Genomic DNA, 21,937 nt, shown 5'->3' with positions numbered 1-21,937 from the left:
CTTATGTTTGAGGAAGTAAATCCACACATACCTGGAATAATCATCAACAAAAATAACAAAATACCTAGAACCACCCTTGGAAGTAACTTTAGCCGGGCCCCAATCATTAGTATGCACGTAGTCTAACAACCCTCTGCTTTTATGCTTGCTTGCAAAAAATTTCACCCAATGTGCCTTTCCATACACACAATGCTCACCAAATTTCATTTGTGGTTTCTTCATATTCTTCAGCAAACTTTGTCCACAAAGCAATGATAGACATTTCTCTAACAATGTCCAAGCCGCATGTGCCATATTCTTATGCAATTTGTTTGATCTCTACTTCTACCGATTCCAACTGCTATCTCACATATGACTGTTGTCCCCGAAAGAGAATAAAAATTACCGTGACGAACTCCCTTCATCACTACCAAATAACCACGAACAACTTTTAGTACCCCATTTTTTGCAACTATTTTGCAGCCATTTTTCTCCAACAAACCTATGGAGATAAGATTTTTCCGCAAGTCTGGAATATGCCTTACATCCTTTAAGGTTCTTACTCCTCCATCATGCATCTTGATTCTTATAGTACCCAACTCCACAGTTTTACAAGCATGATAATTAAAACTGTGCCACCATTTATGCTTTCATAGGTAGTAAACCACTTCCTATTTAGACACATATGATGAGACTCTCCTGAGTCAAGAATCCACTTATTGGAGATTTCATAAGATTGTTCTGTTACAAAGTAACAATCCTCCTCATCATTTGAGACGTAGCTTGCTTCTTGCTTTTCTTTTGGGTTGTCGTTTGTTCTGTTTCTTGAAAGTTATCTTCTTATTTGGACAATTTGCTTTGAAATATCCAGCCTCACCACATTTAAAGCATGTTCTCTCCGCGTGAGGTATAGATTTTGGCCTAGACTTTTCACGCTTATTACCTTTTCCTCTTTCATTAGTCCTTCCTCTAGCCACGAATAATCCTTGTGCTTGATCATTATACTCTCTTCCATTTGAAGATGACATTACACTTGTAGCAACCTTACGTAGATCATCCGCTAAAAGTGATGCCCTCGTCTTATCCATGGTCAAAGTGTCACCCACCAGCATAAATGTCTGCACCAGATTTTCATAGGGCTTTGGTAATAAAAGTAATAATATGAGTGCCTGGTCTTCATCATCAACCTTCACATCTATATCCTTTAAGTTTGATATGATCCTATCAAACTTATTGATATATTCTCGGATTGAGGTGCCTTCCTCCATCTTGCATGTATACAATTTGAATTTTAAGTAGATCCTGTTAGTTAGAGTCCTTGTCATGAAGTTACTCTCTAACTTTAATCAAATGTCTGCTGCAGTTGCTTCTTCATTCACCAAGAAAGCAACATCCCTCTCAAGGCATAAGATTATTGCAGGCCGTGCCTCAATATCTAATTCTTTCCAATCCTCGTCTTTCATTCCTTCCGGCTTTTTCTCTTTTCCCGCTAGTGCCTTGTGTAACTTTTGTGATATAAACAGATTTTTCATCTGCATCCTCCAATAGGAAAAAAAATTTTCCATTGAACTTCTCGATTTTATATTTGCCTACTTTGACATTACTACTAGTAGAAGCCATTATATTCAAAATTGAACCCACTCAAATAATGAATAATATAACGTCGTCTCTTGATACTAATTGTTGAGTTTGCAGCGAAATTTTGACTTCTAATAAATAGAAAGTAATATGAAATTGAACACTACCCACAATAATGCACTAACTATAACAAAGCCAATACGAGAAAATAGGATGTGAATTAACTTTCTTTCTTATTTTTTGATGATGTATCAACTACATTGTTACAGAAATATATATAGTATCATCTATGCTATAATTTTAATGAATGAGAATAAAATCCTCCTATGAAAATTCTCTACAAGTTCTTTTCTGTTAAAATTCCTTGCAAACTTTATTTTACTCCCTAAGTTTGTTCTTAGCCTTTCTTTTATTCTCACACTTATGAATAAATATTTGAATCAATATGTGACTTGTGGCAGACAACCATGGCAATAGCAATTGAAGATGTTCGTAGAGAGGTAAAGCTATTAAAAGCTCTATTGATCTAGCCATAAACATCTAGTCAAATTTTATGATGAGTAAAGTATTATTTTTGTCCTCAACGTTTGGGGGTAAGTCTTAAAGTTGTCCTTAATGTTTTAATCGTCCTATTTAAGTCCCTAACGTTTCAAAATTGACTCAATGTTGTCCTGCCATTAGGGATCTGTTAACAGAATTGACGCCGGGACAAAATTGAGACGATTTTGAAACGTTAGGAATTTAAATAGGACGAAAACGTTATGGACAAAAACGATAAATAAAAAAATTTTAATTTAATTTTATCTTTCAATAATATTAATTTTTTACTGTATATAATATTCAATTATTTTTTAATTACATCTAAAAAAAATTTCACTTAATCACATTACTTTTATTTTAAATTAATTAATTTTTTTATAACTTTAAAGAATTTTGATACATTAGAGACAAAATGTATAATTTATATTTTATTGTATATATATTATTTTTTTTCTTTTCTGCAAGCTAAGTTTATATATTAGTCAATCTACAAATATTTCATGATAACTAAAAATCTTTAAGAGTAAAATTATAAAAAAATTAATTTATTTAAAATAAAAGTAATATGATTAAGTGTAATTTACTTATATGTGATTAAAAAATAATTGAATACTATGTATAGTAAAAAATTGATATTATTAAAGGATAAAATTAAAATTTATTTCTATGTATCATTTTTGTCCCCAACGTTTTCGTCCTATTTAAGTCCCTAACGTTTTAAAATCGTCTCAATTTTGTCATGCCGTCAATTCTGTTAATGGATCACTAACGACAGGACAACATTGAGTCAATTTGAAACGTTATGGACTTAAATAGGACGACTGAAACGTTAGAGACAACTTTAAAACTTACTTCAAACGTTGAGAACAAAAACGATACTTTACTCTTTTATGATTCTTACAAGGATGCCAACAATATGTACATACTACATAGTTATCGATTATGTATTATTATATCTTGTACAATCATCTTTCTTATGTTTTTTTTGTACTTTATTCTTGATTGATTAATGGCTAAATTTAACTATAGAAAGAAAATTGGTGTTTTTTTTATTATTTGAATGTTAATATCTGTAATTAATTTCTGAATTTTTTGCTGATAACATTAATTAAAATTCTAAATTTAAAAAATGTCACTATTAAAATAGTTGTAATTGTTCTTTGATGAAATTTTAGACCTCAATCATGGGCGGAGTTAGATTAATTTTTAGGAAGGGGCCAAAAAATTTTTTATAATTAACAAAGAATAAAATAAAAATTTTAAGGGGGCTAAACTAAAATTTTTTACATGATAGTTGGGGGAGGCCATTAGCCCCTTGGTTTGTATGAGGCTCTCCCTCTGACCTCAATATAATTTGTCATGTTGTAAGAAAAGAGACAACTACTTATTTAATAGTAATGTGAGAATTCATACATAAGTTTAGGTTTATTGTATCAAATAGTATGTATTTTGTAGTGTAGTTATTATTGAGTTCCTTAATTTTTATTATTTTATGTAAAATTTTAAAATATAAATAACAAAATAATTTTATAATAATTTAATTATTTTTACTATTTTATGTAAAAAGAATTTTGTTTATTAAGGTCTAAAAATGATATTAAAATTAGTAATATCAACAAATTTTAAATTTAATATTATGAAAAAAAATAAAAAAATTTATATAAGAATTAATTTGATTAATTTTTTAAAATGTTAGGAATAAAAATGACTTACATTTGAACTTTCAGGAACTATATTGATTATAAATAATTTAATGTCAAGTGACACGTTAACCAATCATCTTGTGACACGTGGCATTAACCTACCATGTCATCATGTCACGTGGTAGTACTTAACGTGACACGTCATCATCTAACTAACGAAAGAACCAATTTGACTTACGTTTTATCTTTTAAGGACTAATATGACTAAAAAAATTATTTGATGACTAATTTGAAGAATGGATGATCTTTTATGGACGAATTTGACTATTAACCCATTTTTGTATTTTGTTTGGTGATAAACTAGAACAAATTATAACATTTTAATTTATTCTTTTTTTTTCATACAAAAAATTTGAGAAGAAAAATATAGTGATAAAAATATAATTATAAAAAATTGATGAGAATAATGAAAAAAAAAGTTATCTCTTATTAGTGTCTTCTGTGTATTTTCTGACAAGAAATACACAAATATTCTAGTTGTTAGAATCAGACCGATCCGCCGGTTGGATTGAAAAACCAATAAATTGACCATGAAATAAGTCTGAATAGATAAAGGGACCGAATAAGAAAAAAACCTGATAAAAACTGACGGGCTTTGTCGGGTTTCGGCGAAACGGGATAATATTTTTTGTAATTAAAGATGATAATCGAAGGTATTTTAAGTTGTAATTTAGATTATGTTCTATGTTTAATTGATTAGAGACTTAAAGATGTTTAATTATATGTTTTGGACAATGTTTTATTTTTTATAATATTAATTTTATTATTTTGTTTCAAAAAATTAGGTTGATGATTATATTTATTATATATTTAAAATTATAACAATTTTAATATTTATGAATTTAAAAATTATAAATTTATTAAAATAATTATTAAATTATATATTATTTAATATTTAATAATTTATTAATAAAAAATAAAAAATGGACAAACTTAATCCATCAATCTGCTATGAAAAAAAAAAAAAAAATTTCAAAATCGCCTCATTAAGCCAGGCGGGACGGATTAAAATTCTCCTCCGACTCTTCGTCGCTCGCGTGCTCATCGCCAGCGGTCTTGCTCCCTCTGCCTCGTATTCTGCTCGTCTGCCATCACTGCACCCAACGCCAAGTGTGCTCCAGTGCTCGCGTCTTGCCTCTCTTCCTGCAGCTGTGCTTCCTGCCGCTGAGGCTGAAGCTAGGGTTCTCCCTCTCGAACCGGTGGAGAAAGACCTATTATGGTTGCCGGTTAAATCCCTAATTCGGTTCAGGTGTGTCTCTAAACAATGATGCTACTGATGCCACACCCGTCAATAGTTGATTATGTTATTTCTGTTAATTTTATTGTTGTTTGATTTATGAATCTGATTAGAATATGGCAGAGGTTCAACTTGGACGGCTGAAATGGTCAAAAAGTCGTTGTTGCTAATTTTATTGTTGAATTGGTTTATGAATGGGTTTGCTGATTATGAATGATTTTGCTGAGTGTTGGATTAGTTTATGAATTGGTTTTGCTGATTATGAATACGAGTTGGTTTTGTTGATTGTTGATTGTTGATTGTTGCTGCTGTAATGATGTCGAAATTTTTTAGATGCTCAGACTTTGAAATTGATCGCGTGGAACCTAGCCAACTCCTCACCCTTTTGCATCACTCCGAGCCCACTTCCCATGGCGAGCTGATAAATTTTGCTCATTCCCCTAGTAGTGATTTCCATGGGGTAAATTTTCGGATTTTTTCTTTTATTAAATTTCTCCTGCCTTCTTTACTTAATTAATTTAGATGCTTAGACTTTGAAAATAATGTTCTGAAAACCGGTTCTGAAAATAATGCTTAGACTTTGCAAGCTTCCTCCCCTTCCATCGGGCAGCCACCGTGGGAACGTCGAAGCCTCCGTCCCGCAGCCACGCCGCCACCGTCCCTAGCTCTGTTGGTCACTCGGTTCGAAGGTGCTCCACTACTGCTCCTTGTCAGCTTGTCTTGGTCACTCGGTGTCTCTGTCTCCCTCTTGCATGCTCTGTTGAAGGCGTCTTCGAGCTTCCAGGTAATTTTTTGAACTGTGAACTGAAGGCGTCTTGGTCACTCTGCTCCTTGTCTCTGTCCCTCGTTACAATGATTGTTTGATTGAATAACTGTTGCATGTCTCTCTCTCCCTAATGAGTATGATTGAATAATTGTTTGAATCTATGAAGCTCTGTGAACTGAGTCACTGAAGTCTGAAGTCTGATATACTGATAATCTGATATAGTGATACTGAACTGTGAAGTGTGAAGTCTGTGAAGCTCTGTGAACTGAACTGTGAATTTTGTTTAATAATTGTTGTTTACTGAACTGATTTTTCTTTTACAAAACTGAATTTTGTTGTTTGTTGAATAATTGTGAATAATTTTGAATAATTTTGGATGTTGTTTGTTGTGAACTTGAGATTATTGGGTTGGAGTGGGTTGTGATATTGTAAATTGTAGTTGGAAAAAATCATTTTGGATTGCTGGTACTGTTTAGGTATGGATGAGAGTATCAACCAAGAACCTAGGAATAATAATGTTGAGAATAACTCGGCTTCGAATGAACCTTCTCTTCCTCCCGGATCTAACGAAAGCCAATCACATACTTCTAATGTTCGAGGAAAAACTGATCCTGCTTGGAGATATGTTGCTTTACAAAATATAAATGAAAAACCGCATTACTGATGCTTATTTTGTCTGAGTACTTTTGGGGGTGGGGGAATTAATAGAATGAAAAAGCATTTGGCGAAGATTGGTGGAGATATTAAGAAATGTTCTAATGATTATTTTATTATAAAACGATTTTTTTGGTTTAACCACGGTCGAACCGGTTGAACCTATGAACCAGTAAACCAATAGCTAGAGCGGTTCGATGACTGGTTCGGTTTTCAGAACCTTAAATTACTCATTGGATATAGTTTATGGATTGTTATTCATTCATATTTCATGTACTTCATGCTATCGTATCACTGTTATTTTGTATTTTTGGGCATAATTATCTTCAGATTGGCATTATAGAAATGTGGTTGCTTGGTGGGTTGGTTTGTATTTTATTTTAAACTTTTATTCGAGACTGTTGTTTTTTTGTTACCCCACTTCACTTGGGTGAATGATTTGCAATACATGTCATGAAATTCCTTGTCCTAAAAGGTAGAGATACATGAATGGTTGAACTGTTATATCTTATGGTAGGTCTTTGTTGCCTTTGAAGATTATATGTGTTTACACTTGGCTTTCTATGAATCTAGCTGCTGTGTGATGTCCTGTTATATTTTTCCATTTGGTTCTGTTTTGTGGAATCTCTTTGTTTATGGGTTTTACTTTGTAATTTGGTTTATTGGATGCAGATGAGTGGTGCACCAGACTCTCCGATACATTCATCCAGTAGTGATGACTTCATTGCCTATCTTGATGAAGCATTAGCTGCAAGTTTGCCAGATGCGTCATCCGATAAAGAAGTTGAAAATCAAGATGAGCTGGAAAGTGTCAGGTAATCTTTATTATAGCTGTTACAATTTATATGTTAATTTCACAAATTAATTGCTGTGGATTAGGTATATGTGCCGTAAGACATATTCATATATCAGGTCATGATTCATTAGAGGGCTAAATACCTGATGTTTAAGTAAATATCTTTAGCTGTCACACTCTAGTTGGATACGACTTGGATCTAAGGGTTGAGTTACATTAGGGTTTTGCTTTTACGTAAATCAGATGGTATGTGTTAAGTACTTAAGGAAAGTAAGGAACCACACCTTCATAACTACTCACATTACAATATATCTTAGCCGCAGTTTGCCCTTGGTATCTGCACTGTTGTATGTAGAATTATTCCAAGAGATATTATATATCTATATGGATCTTGTTTTTTTTTTTTTTTTGGTTTAATAATTTTGGCTACTATTTAATCAATGAATTTTAAAGCAGAATAAAAAGGCGCAAGTTTGAAAGTGACGAGGAAACTGAGGAGTCTACTTCAGAAGGAAGCGTGAAACAGAGTTTAGGTAATTTTAAATGTTTAGTCACTATCTTTTCTCGGAAGTGCTGTAGCTTTTGCTTTTTTTTCTTTTTTTGGTTATTGCAGAAGAATCTGTAGAAGAAGATGTGTGCTCACATCCTGGTTCTTTTGGAGACATGTGCATACGTTGTGGGCAAAAGTTGGATGGTGAATCTGGTGTGACATTTGGCTACATACACAAGGTATGCACATCTCAGAAGGAATGATGCACAATAGTTTGTAGATTTACAAATTTGGCTAGTGTATTTGAAATAATTGTCCCTAATATAAGTAAAACATAATATGCTAGTGTATTCAATAAGTTTACAAACAATGAATCAGGTCCAAGTTAGATTGTTGAGGCTCCATGTTAATTCCTTCTTTATGCTTTATAGGTATTTACATTTATTAAGTTAGTGGATTTTGAACTGCACATACATTTCGTAGTCTTAGGATATCTGAAATCCTATATCCCTTTTCATGGTTTTTAACAGCCAAGTGGTTGAGTTGGTTCACAAAAACATAGTGATGGAAATTTTCTGTATTTGCAGGGACTGAGACTTCATGATCAGGAGATATCTAGACTGCGTAATACAGATGCGAATAATCTGCGTAGTCGTAGAAAGCTCTATTTGATCCTCGATTTAGATCACACTCTGTTAAATTCCACTCATCTTGCTCATTTAAACTCTGAAGAGTTGCATTTAATTTCCCAGGCAGATTCTGTTGGAGGTATATGTCATTCGATGTGCTTTGCTGTTGATATGTATTTTTTATATCAAAGACCCTGATGTTCAATGTGAATGCTAGATGCATGCTATAGTTCTGCTGTGTTCTGATCAGAATATCTGTTTGTCAAATATTGTTATGCTGGCATGATATACTTTTTGGATTTTGTTTGGTAATTTCTGGACATATGAATGATTTCTTCATGTTTAGTGTGTCACTATGTTGATAAACACAAAGATGTCTTGTTATTTTGCAATTGCAAGGACTATGGTGCATATATAATCATCTTTGGAATAGCGTGTCACTATAAAACTAAAGTCATGTCCTAAAACTGGCATTTCTTAAATTGTTGAATAGTTTGGCATGTAGCTAACTTGATTTCTTGTATTTTGTTAAATTTGGGTCATCTAGACTCACTTGCAGTCTTCATTTTATGATGTGTGTATTTTCTAACAACTATTAGTTGATTACTTTATTTGACGCTATGTGCTTGGCCTCGTGGGTTTTCATGGCTCTTCATTTATGTTGCATTTCTGAACTTATATGTAATAAATCAACTAGGTGTTTCCAAGAGTAGCCTTTTCAAATTGGACAAAATGCATATGATGACCAAGTTGAGGCCTTTTGTCCGCACATTTCTAAGAGAAGCAAGTGAAATGTTTGAGATGTACATATACACCATGGGTGATCGACCCTATGCATTAGAGATGGCTAAGCTGCTTGATCCTCAAGGAGAATACTTCAATGCAAAGGTGATTTCTCGAGATGATGGCACTCAAAAGCATCAGAAGGGTCTTGATATTGTGTTGGGGCAAGAAAGTGCTGTTGTGATTCTTGATGATACAGAACACGTAAGTGCATCAACACTTGTCAAGTGATGCTGAATTACTTAATTCAAGTGCTTCTTTGACATATGTGTGCTAGATCTTTCCATTTTACTGTCGGTGCTAATGATGTAGGCATGGGTGAAGCATAAAGATAATCTGATTCTGATGGAAAGATACCACTTTTTTGGTTCAAGTTGCCGGCAATTTGGTTTCAATTGCAAATCTTTAGCTGAATTGAAGAGCGACGAAGACGAAGCTGAAGGAGCACTCTCTAAAATCCTTAAAGTTCTTAAACAAATTCATTACAAATTCTTTTATGTATGTCATTTTTCACTTTGTCAATCTGAAAAACAAAAAAAAGTTTGATATCTCTAATATAAAGCTAAAATTGTGTGGTGGTGAATCTTTTGCAGGAACTTGAAGATATTGCTGAACGAGATGTAAGGCAGGTAATTATGTTGGTCATATATCTTTTTTCATTGCAAATTTATGGTTAATTTGTAATTCTAATGTGAAACTTAAGTCAATTAGTTAGTTTGGTTTTTACAATCAATTCATTTTCCCCAGGTTTTGAAATCCCTTCGAAGGGAAGTCTTGAGCGGATGCGTGATTGTTTTCAGCCGTATCTTCCATGGAGCATTACCATCACTCCGGAAGATGGCTGAGCAGTTGGGAGCCACTTGTTTAACGGAACTTGACCCCTCCGTGACACATGTGGTTGCTACTGATGCCGGAACTGAGAAGGCCCGGTGGGCAGTGAAAGAGAAGAGGTTTTTGGTTCATCCGCGATGGATAGAGGCTGCAAATTATTTTTGGGAAAAGCAACCTGAGGAGAACTTCGTCCTCAAGAAAAAGCAGTAACTTATCTTGTAGCATCACACACTTTGCTGTGTTCATAGTCTGTTTAGATGTTATATTCTTCGACTCATATATATATATATATATATATATATATATATATATATATACAAGTCCATTGTGTGTATATTACATATTTTATAGTTCTTAATTTTGATGCGATTTACATTTTAATTGTTTAATTCTTTACTATATCTTTAAATTGTAGTGTATTGTCTGTGAATACTGAATACTAAATTTTAGGCGTTAGAAATTTTATTAAAAAGATTTAAAATTTTTATTATTAGTAACTTTAATATATATTCTCAGAATACAAATTAGTTAAATCCATTAACTATTAATTGGAAGTTTCTTTTAAGTCTATATATTATACTAATGATAATGATGTAAGTAGACGTAAATATAGAGGTGTTTTAAGTAATTTTACTTTAGATAGATATACCAGGGGAATCTATCTTTTATTCTTTTCATTTAAGAATATCATAATCTTGTTATTTGTTTCACTTCCACTAAATTTTTATCCTTATTATTTTAAATTTAATAATTATGTTCTAATACTAAATAAAATTTTTAAAATGATTCTTACTGATAGTTAGTTTTCAGAAAAAAAAATAATAAACCTAAAATATTCTCTTTCTAAAATATTTCAAAATTCATTCTACGTAAAATATAAAAATAAATATTCTAAAAATATTTTGTATTTTTTGAACAAAAATAATTCGTAAGGATCTAATTTAAATTTTTTATTTATTATAAAGAATCTAATATTGCACAAATATTTTGTTAAATTAGAAATATTAGACATTCAAGTATTTTTAGACTAAGTTTTTAATTAAATCCTCTCTCGTTCTTCTTCTTCCTCTTTCTCTTCCTTTATTATATTTGTCATCTTTTTTTTAATATTGTCGTCGTCACTACTTCCACCGCTTCTCTTCCTCCTCCTTCGTGATCGTGATTGTCGTCATTATCATCATCTTCTTCTTTTTGCGTATTTTTTTTAATGTCGTTATCGTCATCACGCCACGGTCTCTTCTTTTCGTTCTTGTTAATGTTATTGTTGTTTATTTTTTTTCTCTTTTTTTTTTCCTCTACATCATCTCTTATTGTCATCATCATGGTCCTCATCGTTTTCATTTTTTTCTTTGAAGAACTACATACCTAGAACATTAACTCATCTAACTAAAAAATATATTGGTAACAAATTTATGTGTTATGTGTAAAAAATGGTGTGTTATATACAAATATATATGTATTATATACAAAAAATTATATACTATACTAATGAAATACGCACAACACATAAATTTTGGTATACAACATAAGCATAGCACAAAATTTTGATGTGCATCACATAAATTTTTAGAGGATTATTCCATAACTAAAACATTAACTCGTCCAACCAATAAAATACTTACGCAGTAAAGATTTGTGTCATATGCAAAAATTTGTGTGCTATGTACAAAAATTTATGTATTATATTTAATAAATTTGTATTATGTGTAAAATTTTATATATTATATTTTAAAAATTTGTGTGCTCTAAAAAAACAAAAAAGGAAAAGTAGTAACGTAGACCATAGTGCGGGCATTTTTTGCTGACCTTACACCAATTTAATTGAATTTAGCTATGAAAATGCTTATACATATAACATATCTCTTGCTAAATTATCTAGTTATTAGATATATTTTGAATATAATATTTTTTTAATTGTTTGTCTATCTAATTATATCTTAACAAAAAAAATTATTTTAAAATAAAAAGAATTTGAAAATAATGTATATAATTAATTATTATTAAAAAAATATTTAAAATATTTTAATTAACTGAAAAGACATTAAAACTATTTAAAAATAAATAAATTTGTACTTTAATATCTATAAATTGTTAAAATATCAATATAAGTGTCCAACAAATATTTGAAACTAACGTGTATGTGTGTTTCATGTCCTTGTACTCAGTGTCTCTTACATGGATAAATACTCCATTATAAACTTTTAAATCGAAAGAACTTCATCATGAGTTTAGTAAAATTATAGAAATAAAAAATAATTAAATTAATAATATTAGTTGTATATTAAAATTAATTATTAAAATTAGTTATTAATATAAAATATATATTAAAATATAAAATACGTTAAGAATAAATTAAATTATATATATATATATATTTATCATAAATATGTAATAGTTAATTTTAATAACTAATTTTAGTGTGTAAATAACATTATTGTAATTAAACTATTTTATTAGTAATATATATTAAAAATTAAATTTACTTGTAGTGATAATATAAAAATTTTACATAAATATTTAATTAGCGATGTTATGTATACAAGCGTTTTTATAAATAAGTCCAACTAAATTGGGACAAGCCCAGCAAAAAAAATAATTGCGCCCATATGTTACTATTTCTCTTTTTTTGCACTTTTGCACTACCAAAAATCTTGTTATAGAGTATAAAAAATTATTGATATAGTACAAAATTTTTTTGTATATTACACATATAAATTACAATTTAATATTTATAATAATCAAATGATAGTTAAAATTATTAAAAATTGATAGTACTTTAGACTGAGAGTTCATTATTTCTATAACTCAAAGGAGTGATATTTCCTGGTTCTCTATCTCCTTTAGTTTACTTACTCCGTGTCTATATGGGATAGCTTTAGAGAAAACCTACTTTTATTCTATACAACTTATTATAAATCAACACCAAAGTTACCATGATTATTGAGTACTCTATAATATCAAGTACATTTCTTTTACGGCTAAAGTATATATATTGCATATGATTTTTTAAGAAAAAGTGAAAACTAACCTACATGTAGCCCAGCCACATCACATGCATGCACTATGATTTGTCCATTTACAATGTCCCTCAACAAAACTTGGTAATGATAATACACTTTGAATTCATTTATGACACATCAGTCTCCAAAACCATAACATTATTATTGATGAACAAGAAATTAAATATGACTAGAATACAAGAATGGAAAAGCAAAGATTCAACCATTTGCGGTAGTGCAAATGGAACTATATAGGCAGGAAAAAAACATCTTCTACTTCATCATCATATATAATCCATTGCAAATTCAGTTGAGCCTTCCAGGTGGATTCAACCAGGCCATTACTCAGAAAAATCAAACATGTATATATATATATAATCTAATTGAAGATAAAATAGAGGAAAAAAGAAAAAGGACATTATGATGTGGCCTAATTAAGGTTTCCTTCAACAATATTGTTCCTTGTGTGGAAGGGATAGCTTATATGAAATGATGGAAACTTATCTTATTATTGTAATAATACAGCCTATATATAAGATAAAAATAGACTACTCCCTCCTGATTTATTAGACTTTTATTTGGTGTGTTTATAATTTTTATAAAGATGATACACAATTTTTATCCATTGACCTCACTTCTAAAGATAAACTAGGCCTATAATATTCAAATTATGTTCGTTATAAATTAATAAGGCTATTACGAGATAAATAAATTAAACAATAAAGCTAGATAACTAAGTTTTTTTAATTAAGTCTAATTAAATTTTGTTGGTATATATTATATACACGGACTTCTTTAACCACGTTCTTTTATTAAAAAAAATAAAGTATAAAAATTTTAATATACAATATTAAAATTTTGGTGTTACTATACAAAAAAATTTAGTATTTAATACAAATTTTTAAAAAATTATATGTTTAAAATATTGACACTCAATCATCAAACTATAAATATATATAGTATATAAATTTTGGTATATAACACAAATTTTAGTAAATATTACAGAAATTTTGTGTTTAGTACATAAATTTTTAAAAAATCACATGCTTAAGATATTGACTACTCATTCAATTAAAAAAATATATTTGCAACAAAACTTTATGTGCTATGTATAAAAATTCTCATACTATATTAGATAGATATATTTGTGTTACATGCAAAAAGTTTTGTACTATATCAATAAGTTTCTCAACACAAGAAATGAATGGTAAACCGTTAAATTTTGGAATAATCTTTACCAGTGGTTTTACCACCGAATTTTGTGACGGTTAGCGTGATAATTTACTCAAATTATTAGATTTACTGTCAAATTGAACAATCCATCGAAAAATCCGATGATAATAGATGACGTGAATTCAAATTAAAATGACACACCTTTTACAGTTAAATTTTGCGTCAAAAAAATTTGCCTAGTACGCATTCTCAAAATTTTTGTTTGCTGTAAAATTGTGAAGTAACAAGGAAATGTGCACTAGAATGGTTAAGATCTTATGTTTGCTTGAATGTTTGTTTGTTTTAATATATGCTTGCAATTGATTAAATTGTAAAAACTAAGAAATTTTTTTAGTATAGGTATGTGAATTAAGGGAAATTTCTGCTGAATTTTCGTTAAAACTGTTTAAAGACATGTTAGATTTGTAAAAATTGAAAACTTAAATTTGATAGAGGTCGCTTATTATAGTCGAAACTCTGCTAAAATTTTTAAAAAAATTTAAAAAACATGTGTTGGTTGTTTGTTTTATATGTTTACAATTGTTTAAACTGTGAAAATGAAAAAAATTTTTTGGTAGAGGTCTCTGAATTAAGAAGAAACTCTGACGAATTTTAGTTAAAATTTTTAAAGACATGTTTGTCTTGTAAAAGTTGAAAATTACATTTGGTGGAAGTCGCTAATTATAGCCAAAATTCTGCTGAAATTTCAAAAAATCTTAATAATTAAGTTGTATTGTTGGTTGAATTTTAGGTTGTTTGTGGTAAAATAATTCTTAGCATCGTTTGTAGATGTACAATAGGGATAATAGACAACATGGAAGAATAAAATTTGTGTTCTTTAAGGGGGTTGATCAGTTTGTTGCGTATGTGTTCAAAATCATATAGCTCTCAAAGATCATCTAGGTGTCCATGCTATAAGTATCGGTTGATTAAGTGGCTAGGAGTTTTGGATATAAACCTGCACCTTAATCATAATGGGTTCAAGAATAGATATTGGGTGTGGACTGAAAACGGAGAAATTGATGAATAGGAAATCAATCAATTTGCACCTATTGCCAATAATACTAAAGGTCGGTCAAAGTGTAATCCCCGTTAAATTAGTAAATAATTAGTTAATAAATTAGTTTTTAATAAGAAAGATTAGAAATACGAATATTATATCAAACTAGGATAGAGCTCATCAAAGCAAGAATTTTGACACTAATTTCGAAAAAAAACGCTCCAAAATCGGACCGAACGAGCCGAACCGAACCCAAATCGACCCATCGGTCCAACCCGGCCAACATATTAAATGAGCCAAAAAGCCCTTCTCTTCCTTATTTCATATGAATGCAGCGTGAAGCATCCATGGAAGAGAAGAAACACCGAAAACCCTTACGGTGATTTCCGACTCCCGTAACTTTTTCGTCCGAGCTCCGATCGCTGCACTGTTTGCGGCCACGCGTTCACCGCGTCGAGCTCTACGTTTCTACCGGAACAATTTCATTGGTAAACTACTAAACACTCCCACCCACTCCTTTCTCCCAATTTTCACTAAATTAAGTGGAGGTATTGAATTTCCTTGCTCTTTGATGTTTTAGGATCCAATTAGCTTGAAGAAAATGTTCACTCTTGCTTATGTGAAGTTTCACTACAACAAAACACAGCAACGGCGGCAGTTATTTTGGGGGGTTGCGGCGGTTATTACCGCCGCTAGATTCAGCTCTCGGCGGTCAGCAAAACGCGGCCAGGTCAACCGTCGGCACAGCAGCGACGACGGTTTTAAAGAACCGTTGGAATAACCGCCGCCAGATTCACTCGGCGAATTGCGGCGGTTTTAAACCGCCACTATGCGCGTGAACCAGCAAAGTTGGTCTATGGCGGCGGTTAAGAAACCGCCGCAAAAAATAAAATTTAAGTTACCGTTAAAAATTTACGGCGGTTTTAAACCGCCGCTAAAAGGTCGACAAAACTACTACCACAGTTTTTGAGGCGGTTTCTAACCGCCGCAAAAACTACAGATTTTTTTTTTTAAAAATAAACATATTTATATTGATAAACTATTCCCTAATGCTTAGATCCTAATAAAATAAATAACTACTACAAATATTAAAATCTACAACTCAAAGTAAAATAGAAAAATTGACCAAAATAATATGAACATTGCATTTCAACATATAATATATATTTAATAAGTCTTACATAATCATAAATCCAACACAATCAGTGTTTAATTAACACCTATATTTACATATCAAAGTAATTTCAAATAACATAATACTAAAATTGAATTAGAAAAGAATTTTGCTACTAAAATTTAACTAAGCTAAAAGTCTAAAATAAAGAATAACTTCGATAATAAAAGTCTTCAGTCACTTCATTGATAAAATTCTACAACTACTTCATGGAATAGTAGAAGGTGGCCTTGTCTCTATTGGAGAGTCTGACGTTATCTCTATTGGAGAGTTTGCAACCTAGGATTAAAAATAAATAAAAAAAAATTAGAATAAAACAAAGACCATTAAATAATTTAAGTCTACCATGAAAAGGCATAAGCCATATGCACAAATTAAGAAAATGAACAACAATAATTAAATCATTATTTTACTAAATCATGCACAATGAAAGATTCCGAAAAAAAAAAGCTATATATAATATTTACCCCATTATTCGTAGCTGTAGGAAAGTCATGTGGCACTTTTCCACCCATACAATGATTAATGAAATATGTCACCTGGGCTTGTAATAAAGAAATTGTTGCTTTATTCTCTTGTAATTCTACTTCCATAGAGCGAACTTTAGCCATATCAAAGTGATGATTGCATGAAGAAGATACCCCTCCTAAATTATTAGATGATTTCATGACTTGGGATGGACAAACACCAAATCCTACACCTCTAACACGACCCGGGTGTTCTTTTCCAAATAACTTGATATATGCATCATCAGTAGAACTCTCATTAGTTTGAAACAAAGTTAATTGTTCCTATGATAAAAAATTGAGAAATGCATCATCATTAGAATAATCTCCTTCATCATTAACAAACAAAGCCAAAATAAAGTGAAAGTGCTTACACTTTTCTCTCTAGCCTCATCATTAACAAAAGATCCATCCTTCTTCTTATGACTAATTGGATACATTTCAGCTCTAGTAAAAACTCTCTTGTTTGCAGTTTCCTATCAATTCAATAAAGGGGAATTTAATTTCAACACATGTAGAAATTAAATAACATAACATTTTCTTGATAAGGACTCAATCACAAACCAATTCGTGTTTCTTCCTAGCAATCGTCTTGGATCCGAGTGTATGAGGAATTGTTTGTTTTTCTCGATTACTTGCATTTTTATCACACATTTCCTACACATGCAAATTCAATTAGCAACTTGTGAATATAAAGTGAAATATAGAATGTGTGTTCATACAATTACCTGAGTTTTGTTCCTTAATCTATAATCAATAAAAGTTACCCATTGCTCCAAGCTGACTCCAAGTCCTTTTGGTAACAATGCTATATTTTGCTCTCTAGTAAGATTCCAATTATAACTGTTATTAAACAATTTGCATCTATCATCTTTCCACTTTCTGTCAAGATTTTGTAGTATGTACTTCTTTTGTTGTCCATCATCAACTTTAAAGAATCTCTACATAGTATCAACATAGAAATAATTAACCTGAATAATTGTAACATAGACTTACAGGTAAAATTATCTAAACATATTAATAACTAGAATTGGAACATAATTCACAAAAATGTTCATTGACTCGTGCTATGCCCAATTGCCAATCTGAGATGCAGGAAATTTGTCACTTCAATGCTCGGTCTAACATTCAGTTATTGTGAAAATTAAAAATAATACCCGAAAATATCATATTAGAATTGCTTTAATAATCAACGAGGAAGTTAATTATTAGCATAATATGACACCAAGGAAGTTAACTATTAGCATATCAGAACCACAAAATGTAATTTACAACTAAAATAATAGCATAATATGGTCATAAGAGGCCTGCAGCGTAAGAAAATTATGGCAGTAAGGAATGCTCCGAAGTATAGACCAAAAATCAATCACCCCTGTACAATATATATTTATTATTGTGAGCTAGGTAATACTTTAGGGAAGACAACTTAATAGAAAAGTAGCGCACCTTTGTTTTGTAGTTTTATTTTCAAGTTTTAATTTTAGTTCCTGTTTTTCCAAAATTTTATACATGAAAAAATAAAATTTAACAAAATAAGAATTAATTTTTTCATGATATTGTAAAAATAAAATTATTAAAAACAAAAACTCTAACATGAACAGAGAGGTTCATCAACAAATTGTTTGATAGTGGTGCATTTATGCACATTGGGAGAAGTAATATATTTTACATATTTATCTAAATATAAATGCTAGGAAAGCACATAGTAAGACAGTGAATGCCTTAAAATCAAATAAAATAAAATGAAAGACAAGTTTTTTGCCTGCAATAGAAAGAAATACAGAACCAGTTTTTAAATTTGTTTTTCTATTTATAAATTTGACAACAAAAAATTTAAACATCAATTCTTTTTCTGCTAACAACAAAAAAAGGCAGAAGTAAAAAGAAGGATGAGGAAAGAATGAAGAATGAAATTAACTTTAATGTTAGTTAAATAAAGTTGATTATCTGATTACCTAATGAGGCACATTCAATAGTTAAATGAATAAAGCACAAAATATTTGGTGAGTGGCCAATACAGATTTAATTAAGAGAATAAGCTTGCTAGTAACTTTTTCCTGCATTACCCATCTTCAATTATTTAACAACAATACGTAATTCAAACCTATACCCCGATATTTATACTTCCATATTAATGGTATAGTATAGGTTGTCAACTGGGAATCCTTCGAGTTAATAATTAGAAAAAATAGAAAATACAGGATAAAGACATTGGTATATACCTAACTAGTACTAGGTTAGAGGGCGTTTAGTGAGTTGGCCAGCTATATTATTTTCATAAATAAATAACAGCTGAAATGTCCTAAAATGACACAATACCAGAACATACGAATGCATGTGTTGAAAGTAATTTAATTATTATTAAATAATTAAATGAAAAAGAACTTGAATAATATCCCTATAGGCTCCATTTTTGTATGGTTCTGTCGGAACCAAAGGCCATTTCTCATAACTTATAGGAAAGTTCTTGAAATTTCCAGCAACAGCTCCCAAAAACAAGCCTAAAAGTCCACCAGATTCACCAATCGGTTGGCCATACTCATTCCAATGCACAATAATTTTAGTCTCACGAGACAGCACCCACACATCTTTCAACCTTAAGTGACCTTCCTTAATAATTCCATTTGCATCTATTAAATTATTCAAGTCGTATACCATACATTATTAAACTTTCTTCCTTGTAGAAATTTAAATATACAGCGCTATAATTGAACTAAATTTAATAACGTACCTTCTAATTCAACTGTCAAGTACTTATTGGACTTTCTTCCTTGTACTTCTAATTGAACATGTGGAACTTGTAAACCAGTAGATAAAGTAGGTTCAGGCTCTACAGATTGAGAGGACTCATTTTGATCAATGGGTAGTGAATCATTCAACTCATGAGTAGATGTATTCTCACATGAAGAAACAATCTTTCTCTTAGTCATTTCTACAACGTATCAAGAGATATTAAGATTAATATATCAATAATATAATAAGAACGAAATAATAGTACTTAAATTTATCAACTAACAACCAAAGAAGCAATAAACTACTAAATCTAACTATTAAGTATATGTAATAAAACATAAAATTATGAAAGAAAACAATACATAACACTCTATGACTTGCAACTAAAGACTTACATTACTCTAAACTTTCTTCATCTATAATTAATCTTGCTAAAGGTAGATGTGAAATGTTATCTGGAAAAAATTGTCCCAAATCTTGTGATGGATAACCCACATTGTCATAAATTATGTCTTCATCCTCATTGTCCATATCATATAAGTCTCTTGGCTTTACTTGAATTGGTATGCTCCAACCTTTTTCTTTCTCATCCTCCACATAATAAACCATTTGAGCTTCATTAGCCTTAATATATGGCTCATCATCCTCATACTCTCCAGTATGTATCAATCTACTAAAGTTAATAGAGGTAAAACCTAACTTATCTATTTTCATGGCCCTTGGGTTTGTGGTATTAGCCCATTCACATTTAAACAAGGTTACAAAGAATATACCATCATAATTAAGTTCAATGATGTCGACCAACTTTCCATAATAAGGAACTGCTCCAAACTTCATATTGGGATCACTATTGCGAGAGTAGCTTCTTGTTCCAAATGTCCCAAAAATATCACTGTTTTGAGTTTTTAAACCTTTTTCACGTTCTACAGTCCTAAACTTGTATCCATTGACATTATATGCAGAAAATCTTCTTGCTTGGTCAATCGGCCCTTTGGCAAGACTAAAATATACCGTTCTCTTAGATTCTTCAATTTTATCAAGATCTCGAACAATCTAAGAAATCATGACGAATTTTTTATCAACTTTATATGATGGAAATTGAAAGAAATAATTTTAAAGAGGTAGAATTTGACTCACACGGGTAGAGAACCAACTTGCAAACTCTCTATGAACTTTTTTGTCTATCTCTGATGTATTTCTTGTACGACTTCTTAATTGCTTTCGTACAATGTTTCTGAACTCCCTATATATGTCTTGATATTAGGATTATAAGGTCATTAAAAGAATCCTACTTATATGAATTAGAACATGCTGAAATACTCACTGGAGATAGTTGTCAACTATGGAGTAATTAGTTAACACATGTCTATGAGCTTGTAACTTCTCAGTGGCTGTTAAAGTGAAATATGAGGAAACACCAAGTGGTTTACCTACTTAAGGAAACAAATTATCTAACCAAGGATTTGATTCTTCATGGGTTGGTTCATCATCAACTCGGCGAGGTCGATTCCATCTAGTTTCAATGTTCTCTAAATATCTGGAGCAAAATGTAAGAATTTCTTCCATTAAGTATCCTTGCGCTATGGATCCTTCTGGTTGTGCTTTGTTACGTACATATGACTTCAAGTGTCCTAAATACCTATCCAAGAATGAAGATTAAATACTATCCAACAAAGTTATAAATAGCGATCTAAGCTAAAAATTTTACCTCTCAATAGGGTACATCCATCTATAATGGACAGGGCCTCCAAGTTTAGCTTCATCTACAAGGTGCACCATCAAGTGAACCATAACTGTGAAGAATGAAGGAGGGAATAACATTTTCATGTGGCATAACGTGAGGACAATTTGATCTTGCAACTTTTTCAAATAGGGCACACTTAACGCTTTACCACATAATTGTCTAAAGAATGAACACATCTCAATAAGCACTGCAGAGACCTCATCAGGCAGCCCTGTTCGCATGGCTAACGGTAATAGTTGCTCCATAAGTACATGGCAATCATGACTTTTTAGCATCCCACTCAACTTAAGAGACTCTAGATCAATGCACCTTGATATGTTGCTTGCATAACTATCAGGAACAGTGACGTTTTTCAAAGTTGTCAAGAATCTCTTCTTACCCAAATTGTTCAGAGTATAAATTGCCGGAGGACACTTCCCATTTTCCCTTGGCCACAGATCAGGTTCGATACCCATTTCTTGAAGGTCTCTTCGAGCATTTATGTGATCTTTTGACTTCGAACTATCATTTAACAAAGTATATAATACGTTGTCACATACATTTTTCTCAATATGCATCATATCGAGATTGTGACGCAGCAAGT

At 31.0% G+C, this 21,937-nt stretch overlaps 1 protein-coding gene across 2 annotated transcripts; it reads left to right on the top strand.

Moving 5' to 3' along the window:
- Positions 1–4,785: 4,785 nt before the first annotated feature.
- Positions 4,786–10,350, top strand: LOC130943707 (RNA polymerase II C-terminal domain phosphatase-like 4). 2 transcript variants are annotated; one of them, XM_057871709.1, is made up of 11 exons: positions 4,786–5,049; positions 5,379–5,497; positions 5,615–5,821; positions 7,130–7,272; positions 7,710–7,786; positions 7,867–7,982; positions 8,331–8,511; positions 9,070–9,359; positions 9,468–9,653; positions 9,749–9,784; positions 9,903–10,350. In XM_057871709.1, exons 4-11 carry the CDS (start codon positions 7,130–7,132, stop codon positions 10,194–10,196), a joined length of 1,323 nt encoding a protein of 440 aa, XP_057727692.1. In that variant the 5' UTR covers positions 4,786–5,049; positions 5,379–5,497; positions 5,615–5,821; the 3' UTR covers positions 10,197–10,350. The 2 variants fall into 2 exon arrangements, with proteins under 2 accessions (XP_057727692.1, XP_057727691.1); XM_057871708.1 differs by having other exon boundaries at positions 5,371–5,497.
- Positions 10,351–21,937: the final 11,587 nt, after the last annotated feature.

The sequence above is a fragment of the Arachis stenosperma genome, chromosome 8, assembly GCF_014773155.1.
Source record: "Arachis stenosperma cultivar V10309 chromosome 8, arast.V10309.gnm1.PFL2, whole genome shotgun sequence".
Classification (NCBI taxonomy): Eukaryota; Viridiplantae; Streptophyta; class Magnoliopsida; order Fabales; family Fabaceae; genus Arachis; species Arachis stenosperma.
The sequence above is the reverse complement of the archived record's forward strand: the minus strand, read 5'-3'. Positions and strand labels throughout refer to the sequence as shown.